Source organism: Conger conger, chromosome 2 (genome assembly GCF_963514075.1).
Source record: "Conger conger chromosome 2, fConCon1.1, whole genome shotgun sequence".
Classification (NCBI taxonomy): Eukaryota; Metazoa; Chordata; class Actinopteri; order Anguilliformes; family Congridae; genus Conger; species Conger conger.
In genome coordinates, this window is record NC_083761.1 from 11,026,691 (window position 1) to 11,046,290 (window position 19,600).

General features: G+C 46.7%; 1 protein-coding gene across 2 annotated transcripts in view; it reads left to right on the forward strand.

The window, feature by feature from the left end:
* The window catches only part of LOC133122423 (adenosine kinase-like), a 140,110-nt gene that overhangs the window by 56,985 nt on the left and 63,525 nt on the right, over positions 1-19,600 (forward strand). For both annotated transcript variants that reach the window (XM_061232386.1, XM_061232387.1), the window contains exon 6: positions 3,591-3,699. In XM_061232386.1, the coding sequence (XP_061088370.1) occupies positions 3,591-3,699 (109 nt within the window). The remainder of the gene's footprint in view (positions 1-3,590; positions 3,700-19,600) is intronic.

The following is a 19,600-nucleotide window of genomic DNA, read 5'->3' on the forward strand; positions in this document are numbered from 1 at the left end:
TCAGCAGTGTCTGTGTTTCTTAATAGTAAATTTGCTGCACGGTAGTGTACACAGGAGACCTCATAAATGATCATTTCTCTGACTGTCAATCTTGCCTTAACCTCATAGCATTCTGGTCCATTCCAACAACCAATCAGATCGCAGCCTTACGCCTTCAGGAAAAACAATGTGACATTTAGAGGGGCACTTAGGTCAGAAGTCTCGAACACAGTCTGGGTGCTTGCCTCCCGTCTGTGCCGTATCCTTTCCCAAACTGGATTAGATTACATTATTTATTTGTTTAGCAGACTGTCTTTTCCTGGGTGAGCTTAAATTAGCACATTATCATTTATTCTTCTTAATATTTGCTGAGGCAAGTACTCCGCTCAGACCGGCAGTAGCTGTTCTCTCCTCTCCCTCCGTGTCCATCCCCTTTCAGAAGCGTGCTAGACCGCAGCCTCTGCTACATTGGTCACGTCTCTCTGGTCGCAAAGTCCAAAGTTGTGACTCACAACCGCACGTTCCTGAGAGCTGGCCGGTTGTAGAGATGGAGTTAGGAAGATAGGGGTGATGACGAGAGTAGGTTAGGTGTAGGATTAAAGTGTGGGGTGGGGTTTAGCTGTTGGAACAGGGTTGGCCTGTAGCGTAGTGGTAGTGGTTAAGGTAAATGACTGGGACACACAAGGTCGGTGGTTCTAATCCCGGTGTAGCCACAATAAGATCCGCACAGCCGTTGGGCCCTTGAGCAAGGCCCTTAACCCTGCATTGCTCCAGGGGAGGATTGTCTCCTGCTTAGTCTAATCAACTGTACGTCGCTCTGGATAAGAGCGTCTGCCAAAATGCCAATAATGGGTTGGGAAGGTGTTCTGAAGCCAGATCGCGTTCAATTGCCCATGTCATTTTTGTAACGTTCGTTCATTCCTCCACACCTACAGACTTGTGCGGTCTGATTTGAAGCAGTAGCACTGGTCTGAAGAGCTGTGAGGCTTAAGAGTCCACTCATTACCGCTCCGTGCCTGTCAGTGCCTCTTCCGCTGAAGTCTATCCTCGTACCCCCCCCCCCCCCCCCCAGGGGGACGTCAGAGGTCACAGCCTGTCTCATAACGCCCCCCCCTGCTCCTGTCCCGGGCACATTGACAGGCCATTTGAGGATCAATAAGCCCTCTAAAGGATCCCTCATATTCGACCTTCATCCACCGCCACTGAACATGTCAGTCACCGACTCCCCTCCCGGCTTGTAAGACTCTCTCTCCCCCCCCGCCTCCGTTAAAAGGCTTTTCGATGCTCGGGATGACATCGGAGAAGGTCAGCTGCCATTTTGAGGGGAAACCCGTAATATCTGTTACAGGTGTTTGCCAGCAGGCGCGAGAGGTCAGGGGAGAAGAGTAAAGCCTTTTCCGAACTGCTGGACTAGATTCAGAGCGAGAACCTGCCAGCACCGGCTTTAGAGGAAAATACCATGCGTGCCACGGGGGACTCTGGGTAATTTAATCACAGCGCAAAGCAGCGCAGAAGGCTTTGTTTGTCAGCAGCAGTTCAAACATTTTTAAATAAAGCCCTCGGAATGTTTTAGATTTCACTTCAGCTTGGAATTAAAGCTTGAATATGTGTGGACATTATGGTATGTTATGGTACTGTATTACTTAAAGTTAAGGCCAACTTGCTTCTTTATCTCTCTGGTCTCCCTATTGCAATCGTAGAAACTATGTACGGCTGGGCTGTCCAACCCTACTGTATATAGTGTCCTTTAGGTTTTCATTTTAGCCCTAATTTACACCTGATTCAAGTAATTATCAACTCAACAAGATCTCTCGCTGTCGAAGGAGTTGTGCTTTGTTATGGTTCGCATGAAAACCGATATGATGGTAGATCTCCAGGAACAGGGTTGGGCAGCCCTGCTGTAGCTATTGAATGAGGTGTGCTTTACTCTCTTCTACAGTATGGTACTTTACCTGAATCGCTTCAGTAAATATGTAGCTGTGTACATGGACTCTATAAAATACTTTGCATAAGAGTCTCTGGTAAAATGCCTAAAATGTAAAAACAGTGAGTTAATATTTTTTTTTTTTTACACTAATAAACATTTAGGATGAAAACAACTTTTCTTTGTTACATGTCAGATGTGCATTATAAGAGTCATGGATGCTTGGTTTTACTGTTAGCACAGTTGAGAGCACACAATATCCATTTTCATTGTTTATTCAATATGTTCCTTGACTCCATTTTATGTGCATATGTATGTTTTTATTTGATGTTTTTCCCCTGGGGTGCGTTTGGTTGCCAAAGGGGTCAGAGAACCAAAGGTCCAAATTGAGGATTAAAAAAAAAAAAAAAAAAATATTCCGCTATTATGTGAGCTGTGTGACAACCTGTTTCTTACAGACATAAATGTAAATTGATTGATTATATGAGATGTATATCTTATGAATCATACAAAACAATCCAATAAATCAAGCAGAATCATTACTCTCTTCTAAAATGTACTGTACGAAAGAGCCCTTATTCTAAGCCGCCTTCATTTTTTCCTCTTCGGTGAGTGCAGGGTGAATGATACGGGCATTCTGGGTACTTAAACTCCAGAAGCCATTAGGGGCTCAGTCTGGGCACATTGCTTTGGGACACTCTGGCGGTATCAGATCTCCCCAGGTTCTTAAGTAGTTCCAGGTCAAGTGCTGACCCCGCCCGGTGGCTTCCTTTGGTCCAGCGCGGCGTCTCAGCCGCCGCGAGACTCGCAATGGAGACGCGCGGAACGCCGGCGCGTCACTGGGGGGGGTTCCCCGAGGACACGTCCGTCTCGCTAAAGAGATGAACGGCGCGGCTGAGGCTCGTTCTTTATTTATTTTTTATTGGGACCAGTTTATTTTTCTCTGACGTTACGACTGCGCGGAGGGTAATGAAACCGGGTCCCCGGTGGGGCCTCTGAATCAACGCGTCCGGGACAAAGGAGCACCGAACGCCACTTCCCTCCCCAACCCCCCCCCCCCCCCTTCGCCAACACGGGCTCTCACTTATTAATGAAAAATGCAGTGTACAGCTCTGATCTGAATAATTGGTTTTAAATTTGTTACTATTGACTACTGGGGGAGTTGACATGATAGCTGAGCAGCTGTTTTGCAAGTGTGCCTGCATATGGCAGTAAATTGAGCCTACAGCCTTCCTAATTACACATTTTAATGGCAGCATCAGATATTTTAATGGGAGTAACTGTAGACAAGGCAAAAAGCATTACACCTGTTGATGAACTCACTCAACCCCCCCCCCCCCCCCCCCCCCACTTCATATGGCAGTATTTCTTTTTTTATTGTATGACACTAGAGGAAGCTACACCTAGAAGCGTTTCCTGACAACATTAAACAAGAGTATGACACCAGTGTCTGATGACACTGATTTTGAACCCACTTGGTCTTCCTGAGTTTAATTTTCAAATGCTTATTGCCTCAAGTAAATGTAATGTGATATTGCCAATTAAGTGAATAAAGCTACATGATAATGTAATGTAAGGGGAAGTATTTACAGTGTTTTAGAGGCGAACCTCTTGTGCCTCTTAAAGAAAATGAAAAATGGATATCCAGACCGCAAAAGATTGATTAGGACCGTGTCTGCCATTCTAGGTCCCTTGTCGCTAATTTGGCAGCTGCAAATTGTTACAAGAAAGAACAGCATCTAGACCTGGAGGATAACTGGATGCTGGTGGAAAAGGCCAGAGTGTATTACATTGCAGTAAGTACCCCACACATCATTTCTTCCACTGTTTCTTAATAATTTATATTACCTGAACTGTTAGCATGGACTGTCTTAATAAGTGATAAGAGATTTTCTTTTGGTTCGCCCCTTACTTATGGCTAGGCATTGTTTGTGTAATTCCATTTCATGACATGATTATAAATACTGGTAGCTCTACCAAGCAAGTAAAAACTAAAACAATTTTTGTCGGTAATTTTTTTTCTTGCTGTTGCTCTGGCAATAATGATTTTTTCCATATAAGCCGTGCCGTTTCCCTGTCGCGGTAATTGATTTTTAATCGCTTTTACAAAATACCTGTTTCTTGTTTTTATGTTGTTTTAATGAGCATCTGTGACAGTTCTGTATAAATAATTGTGTGTGTAAAGGGGCAGAGCTTCTAGTGGTTGAGCAGCGGTAAGTGAACATTTCCATGCTCAACACCCAACGTTGAGTGTGCCTTTTCAACATCATCTACTATTTTGCTGGTAGACCTTTCCTTACAGAATGTGAATTGGGCCATTTCCCTTTTAAGCAGTAACATTTACTGAATGCATTGTGTATCTTTGCAGAGAGTTCATCCTTTTCTTGTAAATTACGTGTGCAGAGGTAATGTGATGAACAACACACTGAGCTAAAATTGCTTCTGGATTGGCCCCATTGATTTTTTTTTGTTGATTTTTTTTTTTTTTTTACCGTGCTCTCTCCCCCTGACCTGCGAGTGTAAAATATTTGACAGAGATCCATTTGAATCTATTTCTGAGAGACTCTATGGTGCTCAGTGTCAAAGGCACAGCTATTTCTGTACAGTAAATCAAAACTGTCAAAGTGACCTACAGTTTATCCTTGTTGAAAATGTCAGAAAGTGCCCTCTTCATTAGTGTATTGGAACTCAGTGGCTCTGGCAGAATGTAATTTCAGGAAATATTGCTGCGATACGATTATATTGAATTAGAACCTTCAGCCACAAAATGATGTTGACTCAAAATGCTAGTTGCGGTTTGCCTTCTCATTCTATTTAGGTGTAGGTCATGGGTGACTTGACTTGGTCCACCATTTACATTCTGTTAAGCACTCATCCTTTTCTGCCCGTAATTTGTCTCGGAAAAGTCAATCAGTGCAACATAAAAATGTAGTGATTTTTATTCTTCATCATGTTTTATTAAGTGAATTCACTTTGTATATATTGACATCTTTATCGTTTTTAATTGGTTAACTTAATCGCTTTAGGCAGCAGATTCAGACACTGTCCTTTCCTTCTCCCTTGCAGCGTTATATAAAGGGATTCGCTGTCCCTTCCAGCCGTTTATTTGTTGAATTATTTGGCTTTGTGATGCCCAGTATTTGACAGTTCCCAAAGCATTTGGGGAATTTGAAAACATGAGTATTTTTTTCCCTGAACAATTTGTACTTTTTTAAATTTATTTTATTCCCCAGATACATTCTTCAGCGGAGGAATTATCTTTTGAAACCTAGGGAAAACCAAGCATTCCAATGTTTATTGAAAGGCCTGTCATCCTGTCATCCTTTACGGGAGTTGTTATGGGGCTGAAGGGGAGGCTGGAAAGGGCTGGAGAAGCCAGGCCCAGCTGTGGAGGGCTAACTAAGGTTACGTTTCTCTTCTGGAGGTTTGGGCAATTGGCTCCCTGCCTTGGAGCTTGTTTTTTCGACAGGTTCGGTAGGCTCTACATAACACTCTCCAGACACGTGATACATCCGGTACACGCAAACATGTTTAATGCATTTCGACCGTCCGCATCCGTTTCTTATTGTATTTATTTATTTATTTTATTCTGTGCGCAACGGGCGCCGCTGGAGCGAGCTCACAGCTGCTGTGAGAGTGTGAAAATTGATTACCCAGCCGGAGAGTTCATTGAAAATCCAGTTACTCCTCTCAGCTGTTGGGCCTTTCCTCCGGCCTTGCCCGCGCCCCCCCATCGCCGCGGCGATGGGGGGGGGGGCTCGTATCGATTCCCCGGCTGGTCTCCGAGCCGCAGATTCACAACTGTCAAACAGGCCCGGTGGCCCAGTGCCCCTCCCCCCCCCGCCCCTCCGTTCCTCAGAGATCAGATTCGGATCCGGGGATTGAGCCGTCTCTCCCACTCCTGTTTGGGAAAGGAGATCCCGTGTTAAGATGATATCCTTAAAATTGCCGGGCAGTCCTCGCTGCTCAGTTCACAGATCCAGCCCCAGCTTTCTGATGCCTCTCTGTCCGGGGTCTGGCCAGGACGTGTCTTTCCGACGCGCTTCATTGGCTGGGTGGCAGCAGAGCACATTTCCCCCCTGCTCCTCATTGGTTACAGCACCAAGCTAGGCTGCGGATTTCTATTATGTGTATCCAACAACCCATTAGCAAGTTTATCAACTGTCTGCAGTGTATACTTAATGGGTTTCAATAAAACATTAGCCGAATACATTTGAAAATAAAAATATTAGCATACTCTACGGCCTTATTAAACTAAGATTTGCTTCAATTTAGAGTTGGCAGCAATTTACGTTTTTGTGCAATAACTTTATTATTATTCTTTGTATGTCCGTGGTTTTTTGCAATTCTTTGAATATTAAGTAAGATATTTTTGTCGTATTTTAATATGTTAATAGTGGCGGTTACTCTCTCTGATAACTGGAGTAGGCTGCAGGTGAGGATGCTGATGATGTATTTGTTTAGCTGCGGTCCAATCCTAAAGAACCTTGTAGACTGGGACATGGGGAGATTACTATTCATTTGTTTATTCGGTGAGATATTTGAGCGTACAGTAAGTACCTTGCCCAAGAGTAAAATGGCAGTATACCTAAAACTCGGAACGCGTAGTCCTCCGATCCCTCCCTCCACTACACCACGCCGATGCCCAAACACGGCCCGTAGAGGCTGTACTGTCCCGACTCGGTTCTGAAAAAGGCGCGTTCGTGACGAATGGACCCCGTTCTGAGACACGACGCGGTCGACGCCGAGCTAACGGCAGGCGGTTACCGTGACACAGTCAGGCTGTTTGTGTCACAGCGCAGGGGAACAGTCTGAAAGAGAAAGGGCGCGCGGGTGCTAACCGGAGTAGACGCAGTCTCACTGTCTCAGCGGAGAGGGGGGACGGCGGTTAAGCGTTTTGAGTGCCATGTGCCTTCATGCGGCAGAGTTTGGTTTTTTTTGTTTCTCTAAGTGTGGGTGGTCTCTGTTCAGTCCCCGCTTCTCATTTGCATATGCAACAGATCCGCCGCAAATTGGCGGAGGTTCGCGCGTTGTCCAATCAGCCATTGAGCCGCACTGAGAAGGTTACTGTCGTTTCTTTTTTCCCCCTCTTGTTCTTCTTCTTGTCGTTGCTCATGCAATGTCGCTCATCGCAAAGGCTATGTACATCGCTCTGGTTCACTGTCTGCTGAAAGGAGAGGGATACTGTGATACCGACGCAAGACGCACGTCTCGCCCCGGCCCTGCCAAAATCCAGGATCGTAATTTTTTTTTATACTGCCGTCCTGTTTTTCTTGCTCTCGGATAGACTACCTAACCGGATATACCGGCATAGCTATGTGTACTTAATATACTGTGGCGTGTCGAGACTGACGTTTGCAAGTGCCTCCTCACACGGTAATCTCCATTAACCTTGTCGAGAGCGCTCAAACGTCCCCGATTTAGAGAGCCGTCGGCCAGGCCGTCCCGAGGATCCTCCGCGCCGCGACGCTTTACTTTGTTGATTTTCATTAAAGAAATGTTACGCGTTATTGCGCGCGCTTGTCCGCGCTGTAATCTGTAAATCAGATCGGGGCGAGGAGAGTGTGTTAAGGCACTGATGAATGCCGCCTGGCAGGGCTTCTCAAGGTGCCTGCTAGCGTGGGGTGTGATTGGACGGAGACAGAAGTATTAGGGCGCTGGCAGAGCCAATCTCGCTCATCCTGCTGCCACAGAGACAGCGGCAGACGCCGAGCGGGGAGGCAGCAGTGCCATTTTTCACAAAGAGAATGTTGAACTTCTGCCAAGTGTTTGGTGGCAGGCTGTTGCTAGGAAATCAGGGTCCTGAGGCGAGTCATCACACGGAGAGCGCTCGCGAGAGGGAGGGGACAAGACGGGAGAGAAAGAGGAGGCTGCCTTTGCTTTTTTAAAATAGAAACGCCGTTGTTGTGCATTTAGCGTTTTTCGGTGAAAGCGTTGTGTGTGATGTTTGTGTGCGCGCGTGCGTGTGTGCGTGCGCATTAGTGTGTGTATGTGTGGTTTGGTCCCGTTAGATCCCTCCCATCCCCCTCAGGCACACAAACCTTCAACACACACACACACACACACACACTGGATCTGCAGTGCACTGCAGGCTTGTTTTTTTTTAGCCCCCGAGCAAGAGTTTGCCCTGTAATTTGATCTGCCCTGACAGATGCGTTTTTCAGTGATGCCACTTTGCATTAACCTATTGTGCCACGCGCTTCCCTTAGCCCTGGCAAACGGAGTGACCGAGTTAACCCTCACGCATTTCATAGAGTAAAAGAAGAGCTTTCAAAATGGCAGCATCCTCCTTTCAGACGCGTGAACCCGGGGGATGGGGGGGGGGGTGTGTTGGCGAGAGTCTGGGAGAAGGCGTTTTAAAAAAGAGGTGATGGTAGAAAAGAATTAAACAAAGAACTGTAAAATGCTTGCGAATGCCTCTGTTGCAGATGGTGGAGAATGGCCTGAGGACGCAGCGGAGGGCTTTTGACCCTTTTGCTCTCTCTGTAACGCGGTCGCATCCAGCGTTCGGCGTCCGTGGGTCTCTCAGCACACACTCAGGTCACACATACCCTTCGGACGTGTCCGTGCTTTTGTGAGACTGCGTAGAGCATCCGTTGGCGCATGTTAGTGTTCGTCCCCCCGGTACTCAGCACACAGATAACACACATTTCAGTTGTTCTGGTACTCTTAGTAACACATTGAACCACACCATTTGGTTGTTCTGGTACTCCTAATAAGACATTGAAGCACACCATTTGGTTGTTCTGGTACTCTTAATAAGACATTGAACCACACCATTTGGTTGTTGTGGTACTCCTAATAAGACATTGAACCACACCATTTGGTTGTTCTGGTACTCCTAATAAGACATTGAAGCACACCATTTGGTTGTTCTGGTACTCTTAATAAGACATTGAAGCACACCATTTGGTTGTTCTAGTACTTAAGGGTGCTAAAGCACATCACTCTGTTTTTCTGATATTCTTAGTAACATGCTAAAGCACACAGCTCAGTTGTCCTTGTACTCTTAACATAATCGGGTTAAGTCATCCGGGTGCTCAACACAGTGTTGAATAATACACCTCACTTAGAGCACAGTTGTCCTAGCACCCTATCAGGTCACACACACACACACACACACACACACACACGCACCCTTCAGTTGTCCTGGTTCTCTTTTACGCACGATTGAATCAGACACCATCCAGTCGTCTTGGCACTCAACGCACTATTGAATGACATCGTCTCGTGGTCTTAACTCACTATATCAGGTCACAGACAGCAGGCAGCCATTTTGGGCCTAGCACACTGCAGTGGCCGGTCATCTACAGTATGTGCCCTTAACACGGTGTTTTGGTGGAGCCTGCACATCGTTTGCTTCTCTTAACACGCTGTACGTGATTAGACTCACACGCTAATCAGTCGTCTGATAGTACACTTCCAAGTCTCCGCCCCAGGGAGTCGGGAGGGCCGCACAGTTCTGCCCAAAGCTGTTCCCCTCGGCCACAGTCGCTGTTCGAGCCAGCCCCACCGGCAGTAATCACCAGGGCTCTGCTGATAAACATATATGAAAACTACACTTCTACACTCAGAGACCTGTTCTTACGTTGAATGTGTCCACGTCCGTGTTTAAGGGGACGTTTCTTAACGACCATTGCTGGCTTCGTCCTGCTCTTGGGGCGGCAGTGTGCACTGCGTAGTTTATCAGTGGTGTGCACTGCATAGTTTATCAGTGGTGTGCACTGCGTAGTTTATCAGTGCTGTGCACTGTGTAGTTTATCAGTGCTGTGCACTGTGTAGTTTATCAGTGGTGTGCACTGCGTAGTTTATCAGTGCTGTGCACTGCGTAGTTTATCAGTGGTGTGCACTGCGTAGTTTATCAGTGTTGTGCACTGCGTAGTTTATCAGTGGTGTTCACTGCATAGTTTATCAGTGGTATTCACTGCGTAGTTTATCAGTGGTGTTCACTGCGTAGTTTATCAGTGCTGTGCACTGCATAGTTTATCAGTGGTGTGCACTGCGTAGTTTATCAGTGGTGTGCACTGCGTAGTTTATCAGTGCTGTGCACTGTGTAGTTTATCAGTGGTGTGCACTGCGGATTTGCTGAAAGCAGGTGCTACATTGTCAGTCCCCGCTGTGTCGCAGTCGTATCTGAGCTGGGTTCAGCTCCGGTAGCAGAACGGGGCCCGCAGAAACGGGTGCTGAGGAGGGAGGGGAGGGGAGGGGAGGGGCGGGGCGGGGAGGGGAGGGGAGGGGAGGGGAGGGGGGGCGTGGGGAGGGGGTACAGACAGAATGTGCCAGCGCAGACGGCATGTAAGACTGCACCCTGAAGTGGCACACACACACCGCACCCTCCCTCTCTCCCCTCTGCCAGCCTCTGCAGCTTTCTGCCAAGAGGAAGAGAAAGAGGAGGGGAGGGGGGGGGGGCATTCCACACCAATAACTGGCACCTCATTTGCAACTGAGCTGCTGATTGCACAGAGGTGACTGCAGCTCCATCCGTCCCAAACCCGCCCCACCGAACTCCTCCGCAACGAAGCTGTCCCCCTCACTGTCCTCCCCCTGACCTTGAGCGGGGATCCCCCCCCCCCCCCCCCCCCCCGCACCTCCCTGGGAGGAGACGCACCGCACAATGCAGATGCAGTCGGAGAGGAGAGGAGAGGAGAGGAGAGGAGAGGAGAGGAGAGGCTGGCAGGCTTGCTTCGTCTGCGGGCGATGGGTTACAGTGTCGCTTGCTGATGAAATGTAATCCCGCTGTATTGACATGCCAAGTTTCACTACTGGCAAGCCTTATTAAACAGATTTGTAAATGCATTTCATCTTGATTAGAATTCGTCCTCCGGGGGATTAGACTTCACTTATTTTATTTTATTTCTTTCACCCCACCGCCGCGCTGGACGGTGAAACCCTCGCGCGCGCGTGCCCTGCACGTCCCCAGGATTTGCGCCGGGGCTGAATGACCGGCGCACACGCCCTGCTGATCACTAGCGCACCTGCTTCATAAGCGGCGCCTCCGAGGTGCCGTTTCCGCAGTAGCCCAGCGCACAACCGCCGTTTCTGCTGACAGCAGTTTCCCTTCTAAACCCCCATCTTATCAGAAAGCAATCTGTAACCGCAATCCGCCATCTAATGAAAATAAATCCTTAATTGCGCAATTACATGCGTGTTGCGTCTTAGCTATTAGTCCATTTTGTTTCCCTAATGAGAGCGCTCGGGTCCAAGTGGAAGTCGGCGGTGCCAGCCAGCGCGCGCGGCTCCTCGCTGCCTTTTCGCCTAATTTCTGGAATATCAAAAATGCATTTGCGGCACAGCGAGACGGGTGGCGGGGCGTTCGGCGGAGGGGCTGTGGATGTTTATCTGCTTAATTGAACCGTCATTAGTCGACAAGAGCCGAGTCACGTGACGCTCTCCGGCCCGGCGGGACGCCGCGGTGGCGCTGGCGAGGCGGGGGCCTGCCGCGCGCAGACGTACGCCGTCTCGCACGGAGGGACCGGGGAGGGGACGTGGACACCCCCCCTCCTAATCGTGTAGGGCGGCCTGTTAGCCTAGCGGGACCTGGGACCCAAGGTTTGGTGGTTCGAGCCTCAGGTGTAGCCGCATTAAGATATGCAGAGCTGTTGGGCCCTTGAGCAAGGGCCCTTAACCCCACATTGCTTCTGGGAAGTCCCCTGCTTAGTTTAATCAACTGCAAGTCGCTTCGGATAAAGGCATCAGCTGAATAACAAATTATTTGTATTATTATGTGCCTTGCAGCTATAAATACCCCAAATGATCCAATAACTGTCTTGTTGCAGCATACCTGTTTGTGTGCCCCCCCTACCCCACCTCCTTCTCCTGCATTATGCATGAGATCCCCAGTGTTTGTGTTCTCTGCTCTCATCCAGCATGTAGAAACCTGCTTTGTTATTTTCAGATATTAAGTCAGCATTTCCCTAATTCGAACAACATTACAACACAAAATAAATGCTGTAGTTGGGCTGAGTCATTTGCCTGAGGAGAGATTAGACTTTGGCTGATCCCCACTGTGAGGTCTGTACCGCCATACCAGCGATGAACCTTTTATTTACAAGTTTTACACCTTTTTCCATCAAGCAGTGGAACAGGTTCTGCGAGGTAAAAACTGCACATTGTTAATTTCAATAGCCTTTACTCTTGCACTCCTAGCCTGGGTGTGGATTACGTTTTCCGGATTATCCCTTCATAGAGCTGGGATATTAGCCCAAGCACCTTTGGCTAAAGGGTGTAATCGGAACACTTCACCTAAGGTTTCAACCTGGCTGACTTCTAGAAAGACCTCTTTCCAGTACATGGTGGTATTGTGTATTGTTACTGAGCAGTGAATGGTACTACTTGGATGTAATTATTTTCCATTAAGGGCATTTAAGAGGAGGGGTTTTTCAGCGATGGGAACGGGGGGGTAAATCACGCGCTGTCAAAGTGAATAGTATGCTCACTGGTCATATCCGCTCTTTCCCCATTAATGCGTCCCCAAAAAATAAATATTTATTCAGCCGCCATTAAAATCGATTTGATATGTAGCTTTTTTTGTTGGACATGCTTGCAAGAGAGGCTCAAGACATGGTTGATGTGGCCAGTGTTGGTGGATACTTTAGGCTCCATCATTTAAAATGGGTCCAACAACCCATTTTTTCATTGGCATTCAGAACTCCTGAAGGACATTGATAAATATCTTGGATGGATTCAAGTTTATTTATTTTTAGAAAGTATGTTGATAGTGTGCTAAGCTTTCGGAGAAAGAAATCTCCACTGACAAATTCTGTACCTGCTGTGACTTGTACATTTTGCACATTTTTATGAATCAATTTCCAACTATGTTTAGGTTTGCCCTGTTTTTACATTAACCTTATTCATGTATTCTTTGGTGAATATTTAGCATCTATCCGTAAACAAAATGGTAGCAATCGATTTCTTTTAACATCTATTCAATCATGAGTGAGTTTACTGCACTCAAGGCAGTACTTTACTATTTTTTGGGCGGTGCGGTGAAATTGCACACGCAGCCTAAATGCAGTCAAACGAACAGGTTTTGGGCAGGTTTTTCTCTTGGAGCACGTTCCGTGCCGTGTTTTCAGAACAGATTTGCGCATCTCTGAGCGACTGCTCCTCTCACCGTGCTCAAATTTGTTGATCTGTAATCATTTGCACGTGTGGGCATTTCCGTACTACGTTAGCCCGGCGACGATCCGTGCTAAACTGCCAGGCTCAACAACATGCAGACACGCACTGCTTTGTGGGCTGTGCCCAAAGGAAATCGGATGTTTCGATACGTCTATACATTGAGAATATAGAAATACTTTGAGTTTGGCAAGTCTAGATAGAACTTCTAGTGATATTTATCCTTCCTTTTTTCATCTTTAAGATCGCCGTTTCATAAATTCGACTTCAGATATCCATCTATTGTGTTGTCTATGATTCCGTTGGTATTTCTGTCTATTTATTTGTATGAAAAAAAAGTTTTTTTTATATAAGAACCCAGTACATTGCGAACTGTTTTCAGGCTGTTTGTTTTTTTAAAGAAATAAGATGTACCGTACTGGTGACACTGCAGCCTTGACTGTGATACACTGGCCTGGAAAAGGGAACAGTTTGAGCAGTACATTAAATCTCCTGTCCCGGGGTTTTCCCTGCAGGCCTGCCGGATGCTAACGAGTCGCAATGTGATTTATTTTTCATGTGTTGCGTCGTGGCCCGTACACGTTTTTTATAAATTTTCTCCCATTTTTTGGGGGGGCTGAAGCCCCAGCGCTTGTGCCCGGGCCCCGGCACTGGGTCCCGGGGGGGGGTGCAGGGCGGGGGGAGTTGGATTTTTGGGGGCGCAGCTGCATTTCCACTAAACAGTCCTCCTCCTCCTCCTCTGTGGAGATGCGCTCCAAAAGGGCTGGGCCTTTTTGATTGGCATCTCCCACGTGCTGGGCTGGCTCCCCATATCTCACACACAGTGCTCCCGCTAAACGCTTATCAGCCATTGGGCCTGGTCCATGTGATTACCGCTACAGCTGCGCAGTCCGCCATTAGATCCAGCTAAAGAAACACGAAGTGCCAAGCGCCCATAACCCCCCACCCCCCCGTCACTCTCCCTCCCGGTAAACAAAAGCAGACGTCCCTTTGATGTTATATGTGCGTGTTTCCATCTCTGCCACCGCGGAACAATCACATTTGAAATCATTTTGTGCGGTAACATAACAAGAAGGTCCAATCAAAACAATAACTGCGGTTCCTTTTGACAAAGCCCTTGGCTCACAATTGTCAGAATATGTAAGCTGATTCATCCACACAAGAAGGGCAACCGTGCCTTGTAGCTTGCGGCAAATAAAGAAAAAAACAATTGATAAAAACATTTTTTCCAACATGTGTGTGCTCCTCTCCCCGTGAAACATGGCCGCGTTTCTTGTTAAACACGTTTTGATATTTTTTGCGGTCGTGGTACTGTAGGTGTCATGACGGATTGGAGTTGAATCAGATCTTTTATGTCCTTCATTGATTTCAGGTTTGCTTTTGGAAATAGTTATGCCATGATGCCCCCCCCACCCCCCCTTCCTCTCCAAACAAAAGAAGAAGAGGCACAAAACTTCCTAAGAGGCGTGTTTATCTTCAGCAGCAGACTTGCAGTCGGCGGCTGCCATGGCAGTCCTCCACCTGGGCTGCAAGAACATTCCAGTCACTCCATCTGCGACTGTTGCTGGACCAAGGTTGCAGACGTTATTGTATTGTGAATGTTAATATGAAGTTCTAACAGGGACAGCTGTTGGCTTGCGAAGACATTAGGGTCTCACACCAGGTTTTTATCTGAATCCGTTTGCCAAAAAGGATTTGTCGCAGGGGAGAAGTAATGCACGCCCAGAAATGAGATTGATTGAGTGGAGGAGCTGTTGATACAGTATCTTGTACAGGCATTTAAAAATCCCACAAAACTGCATTTGGAGCTTGGTGACCAGCCACACGGTTTTATATTTTGACTCGTGTCCTTCTGCTACTTTCATATGTATTCATAGTTTTATTGAACCTCCTCTGGACAGAGGAAAGTGATTTTTGAATGTTGATTCAAACTGTAAAAGGGTCTATTTCTTGTGAGTAATGGAAAAGATGTCCATTAACTGTGACCGAAGGTTGCGATGCCATTCATTTTACAAATTGCTTGTGATCAACCATATGAATGATCCGTCCTTTAATTAAAGGTTCGTTAGATATCCTCTTTATTCAATCATGCACTTTATTCTGGGGAAATGGAAAACCTGACTGCATAGACTCCTATGTGGCAGTGAATTTTCCCACTAATACATTTTATTTTATTATTATTATTTTGTACTTATTAATTCATTTTAAAGGGAGGGTAGAGGCACTACCACGCTCAGATGTACAGAGGGTTCAAGTGCAGCAGTGCTGGAGATAAAAAAAATGATCTGCAGTGGCTTCTCCAAGGGAATAATATGTTCTGTATTCAGTTGGTACCTTTCAAAAGAAGCAGTGCTTCACTGGGACAAATATCATTTGACTGTTGTTGTTTTTTTCCCCTCCTCCTCCCCCTCTGTTCTTCTCCTCTCTTCTTATCTTCCGAGCTCAGGAAGTCGGCTAAATTTACTCTCCGCTTTGAAGGCATCAGGCGAGTTCAGGCCCATAAGTATTTCCTGTTGTGGCATTAATCTAAATCCATGAAACCAGAACAGATTTCTCATCTGTAAAGTAGATAATGTGGCTGGGTTATCGCGATTATGCAGCTTAAGACCTGACACCAGCTGCGTGTGAATATTAAGGGTGGGCGGCGGCTTCCTGTGAAGTCATAAATGGATTAATACATTTCTCACCTTGCAGAACAATCAAAGGTGTTGAGCGTCTCTTCAGCGGTTCGGCGTGATAAATATACATATGGATGTGTTGACTTACAGTGGGAAGCAGCAGTTTGTGCGTCACCATCGACAGTTGACTCATACATGCAAATGATGCGCTTCACATGGGTGTCTTTTCTGTACATAAAAGGAACAGTGATTAATTTGCCACTGTATTGTATCATAATATTTATTTACAGACAAATGGTCATATTCATAATGCATATACCGTGTTATCCTTCATCAAGCTCCAGGGATAAATGAAATATGAATTATTAAGTATCATCAGTTCCTGAGATGACAGTGCAACTGTCGAGAGCAGCAATGGATGACACCTTTCAGAACTTCTAGGTAGGGTTATTAAATATGAAGTTATTAAATATGAAAATGTATAAAAATCACAGAATCTGTCTCTTCTGGGACAAGCTATTTATTTCCAGCCTCGCGATATTGATGATGAAATATCTTCTTCTGCTTTGACTCTGTTCCCAGTCTATCCCTCTGTGTCTTTTTGCGTAAGGAATCTGTTGGACTGTTATGTGTTAAAAAAAAAAAGAAAATTACCAAGGAAAATGTCAATGTGTTGCTCATTGTTTTTCTTTCTTTTTTTCGCCTTACATTCTCAGAAACCTATTCTCTGTGGCATTGGAGAGGGGAAATGCGTTTGTTTTATATCTCATTTTTCGTAACATTTCTTCATTTCCACCTTTTGTATGAAAAGCAGTCGGGGGAGGGGGTGAGGAAGTAAACAGGATATGCGCCTGCATGGGGTCTTCCTCACCAAAGCACGAGGGGAAGCTAACGACAGGGAAAGAATCTCCGTAATGCACTCAAGGCTGAGGGTCCCCTCTAACCTTTTACTGTATTCAGCTATAATGAGGTCAGGGATGTTTCCTAACAGCGATAATTTCTATTGACAGTCGTTAGCTGGTGACACGTGGGCTCTCAATCAGACCCTTTTTAAGTGCTCTTGCTGGTGTTAGTTTTCTCAGTAATAATTTCATACATTTCTGCCGTCTGTTATTGACCGTCGTTACCCTGTGACACGTGACCTTTCTGTCAGACCCTTTGTCAGTACTCTTGCTGGTGTTGGTAGCTTTTATGTAAATTTATTAATGAAAGTTGATATTATTCTGTGGCTGAATGAACACTATGGGATGCTGGAGGCCTCATTGGTCCGTGCCGGCGGAGGCGGTTCGCGTGCGACTGTACAGATCTGCTCTGGTTTCCGCTCTCTGTTTACAGTTCCCCAGTGCTGGTCACCGTCTGTAGAGCCTGACAGTAGGTGGTGTCTCGGAGAAGGGTGTTTACATTTCTATTTTTTTTAAACATTGTGGAAAGATGAATCTCAGGTGGCCTTTCTGTCAGCGTCTCCTCGGTGTGAAATAGCAGCGGACGCTGTGCAAATGAGACACTCTGGGAGAGCGTGCTGTCCAAGGCATGGAGCTTCTGCTGTCAGGGTCTTCACAGATGGCTTTCCCCTGGGGACAGTTTCTCCCTCTCTCTCTCTCTCTCTCTCTCTCTCTCTCTCTCTCTCTCCCGCTCTCCCCCCTCTCTATCTATTTCTTCTTCTCTCTCCCCCCCTTCTCCCGCTCTATCCCATTCTCCTTCTCTCTCTTTCTCCCCCTCTCTCTCTATCCCATTCCCTCTCCCTTCCTCTCTCTCCCCCTCTCCATCTCTCCCTCTCCCCTTCTCCCTCTCCCTCTCCTTTTCTGTCTCTACCCAATCTCTCTTTCTGTCTCTCCTGCCCTCTACCCCCCTCTCACTTTCTCTCCCCATCTCTCTCTCTCTCTCTCTCTCTCCCCCTCTCTCTGTCCTGCCCTCTCCCTCTCCCTTTCTCCTTCTCCCTCTCTCCCCCATCTCCCTCTCTCTCTTTCTCTCCCTCTCTCTGCCCTCTCCCTCTCCCTCTCTCCCCACCCCCTCCCGCCATGTGGAGGAGTGCATGTATATGTATGTGGAGAAAGCGGGGCGTTTGTGCAGGGCTGTCTGGGAGGAGGCCGAGACAGGTGGGTGTCTCTGCGGAGCCCGAGACAGGACAGGCGGGTGCACGGTGCGGGGAGCTGAGGGGCGGGGCCGGTGATGAGGCAGTGTTGTCCAGGGGTATCTGCTGTGAATTGTGAAACGAGAGCCGGGTGCAGGAGGCAGGAACACAGCGGTACATCTCCTCTGAGGCAGAGTGGGTCATGGCTTTACCGGGGCAGATGTTCAGAGCCCAGTGCGCCCTGCGAACAGTCTGCAGGCCTGGCCCTCTGCTCTGTGCCACACCGGGGAGACTGACCTGGGCTGAGGTCAGGGCTTCTGTGGGGAAACTTCACAGCAGTCCTATTTAGCAACATACTGTATATAAACATTTTATTGGTTGTGGTTGTGGTTGTGGGTGTGTGTTTGTCTGTGTGTGCTGTGTGTATGGGTGTGTGTCTGTGTGTGTGTGTGTGTGTGTGTGTGGGTGTGTGTCTGTCTGTGTCTGTCTGTGTGCTGCGCGCATTTGTGTGCGCATGTGTGTGCGTGCACGCATGGGTCTGTGGGTGTGTGTGTGTGTGTGTGTGTGTGTGTGTGTGTGTGAGAGAGCAGATTTAGTTCTGCTGTTGTTGACTATAAACTATAAACTAAATAATGTACTTTTCGATGACCTGGCTGCAAACTGGGCCTGCTTGAATTAAATTGCTTGTGACTAAAACGATATACTGTGCCACTTACCTGCTGCCTTGAGCACATGCAGATGTGTTGACAGGGTAGTAAACTAGGCTCTTTTACTTCCCTTTGGGATAAAATGTGAGCCGCTGGCTTCTCATGCTGTGCTGACCTGTGCTACGGCATTATAACGAGTGATCGTTCTGCATTCTTTAGTGTCAAAAACAGCATGTCATTATTTTCAGTAGCATAGTGATACACACTCAGTGAGCACTTTTAGACTTATCTTTTAGACTGCTGTAGCCTATCTACTTTTTTGGGGGGGTTTTTTGACAGGTTTTTGTTCAGAGATGCTCTTCAGCATACCATTGTTGTGATGTGTGGTTATTTGCATGACTGTCACCTTTCTGTCAGCTTCAACCAGTCAGCCCTTCTCCTCTGACCTCTCATTGACAACGTGTTTCTGCCCTCAGAACTGCTGCTCACTGGATTTTTTTTTCTCGCACCATTCTCTGTAAAATCGTGAAAATCCCAGGAGATCAGTAGTTTCTGAGATACCAGGTTCTAGGTTCAAATCACCTAGATCACATTTCTTCCCTGTTCTGACATTTGGTCTGAAAAACAGCTGAACCTCTTGACCACCCTTCGGCGTTAAAACTGCATCACTTCTCTGAGACAGCCAACGCTGTCCTGCAATTCTATTATACAATCAGCAGGGAGGTTGTTGCCATAGTTCTTCTGCAGACTTTGGTTGGCTCCTTCCTTCTGATCTCAGACAGCCTTGATCAAGTTTTTATGTAAAAAGTAGTGCAGGAATATGTTCCTTTTTTAAAATTAAATACAAAAATGTCTCTGTAAAATTAAATCATTTTGTAAAATGAATATTTGGAAATCTCAAATATGTTCTTTTATACTAACACACAAAAAAAAAAAACATATTTATAATAAAGTCTAGGGCGCCACAGTACTGTATATTTGAGTTGTTCTGTGCCTTTCCATCCCCAAAACTTGGCGTCTCAAACTTTGTGTGAGGAGCACTGCAGGGCATGAAAGATGCATGCTGGTCCTCAGGTTTGTGTCCCAGCTAGCTTGTCGTATCATATCCGTGTCCCGTAACCAGCCCATCAATTATGTACAGCAGAGCTGCGCACTGAACAACACCAGCACAGTGAACGGGTCTCATCTTCAGCCTTTTACACGGATATTTACAAACCATCCGCAAACACAAACGTTTAATTAC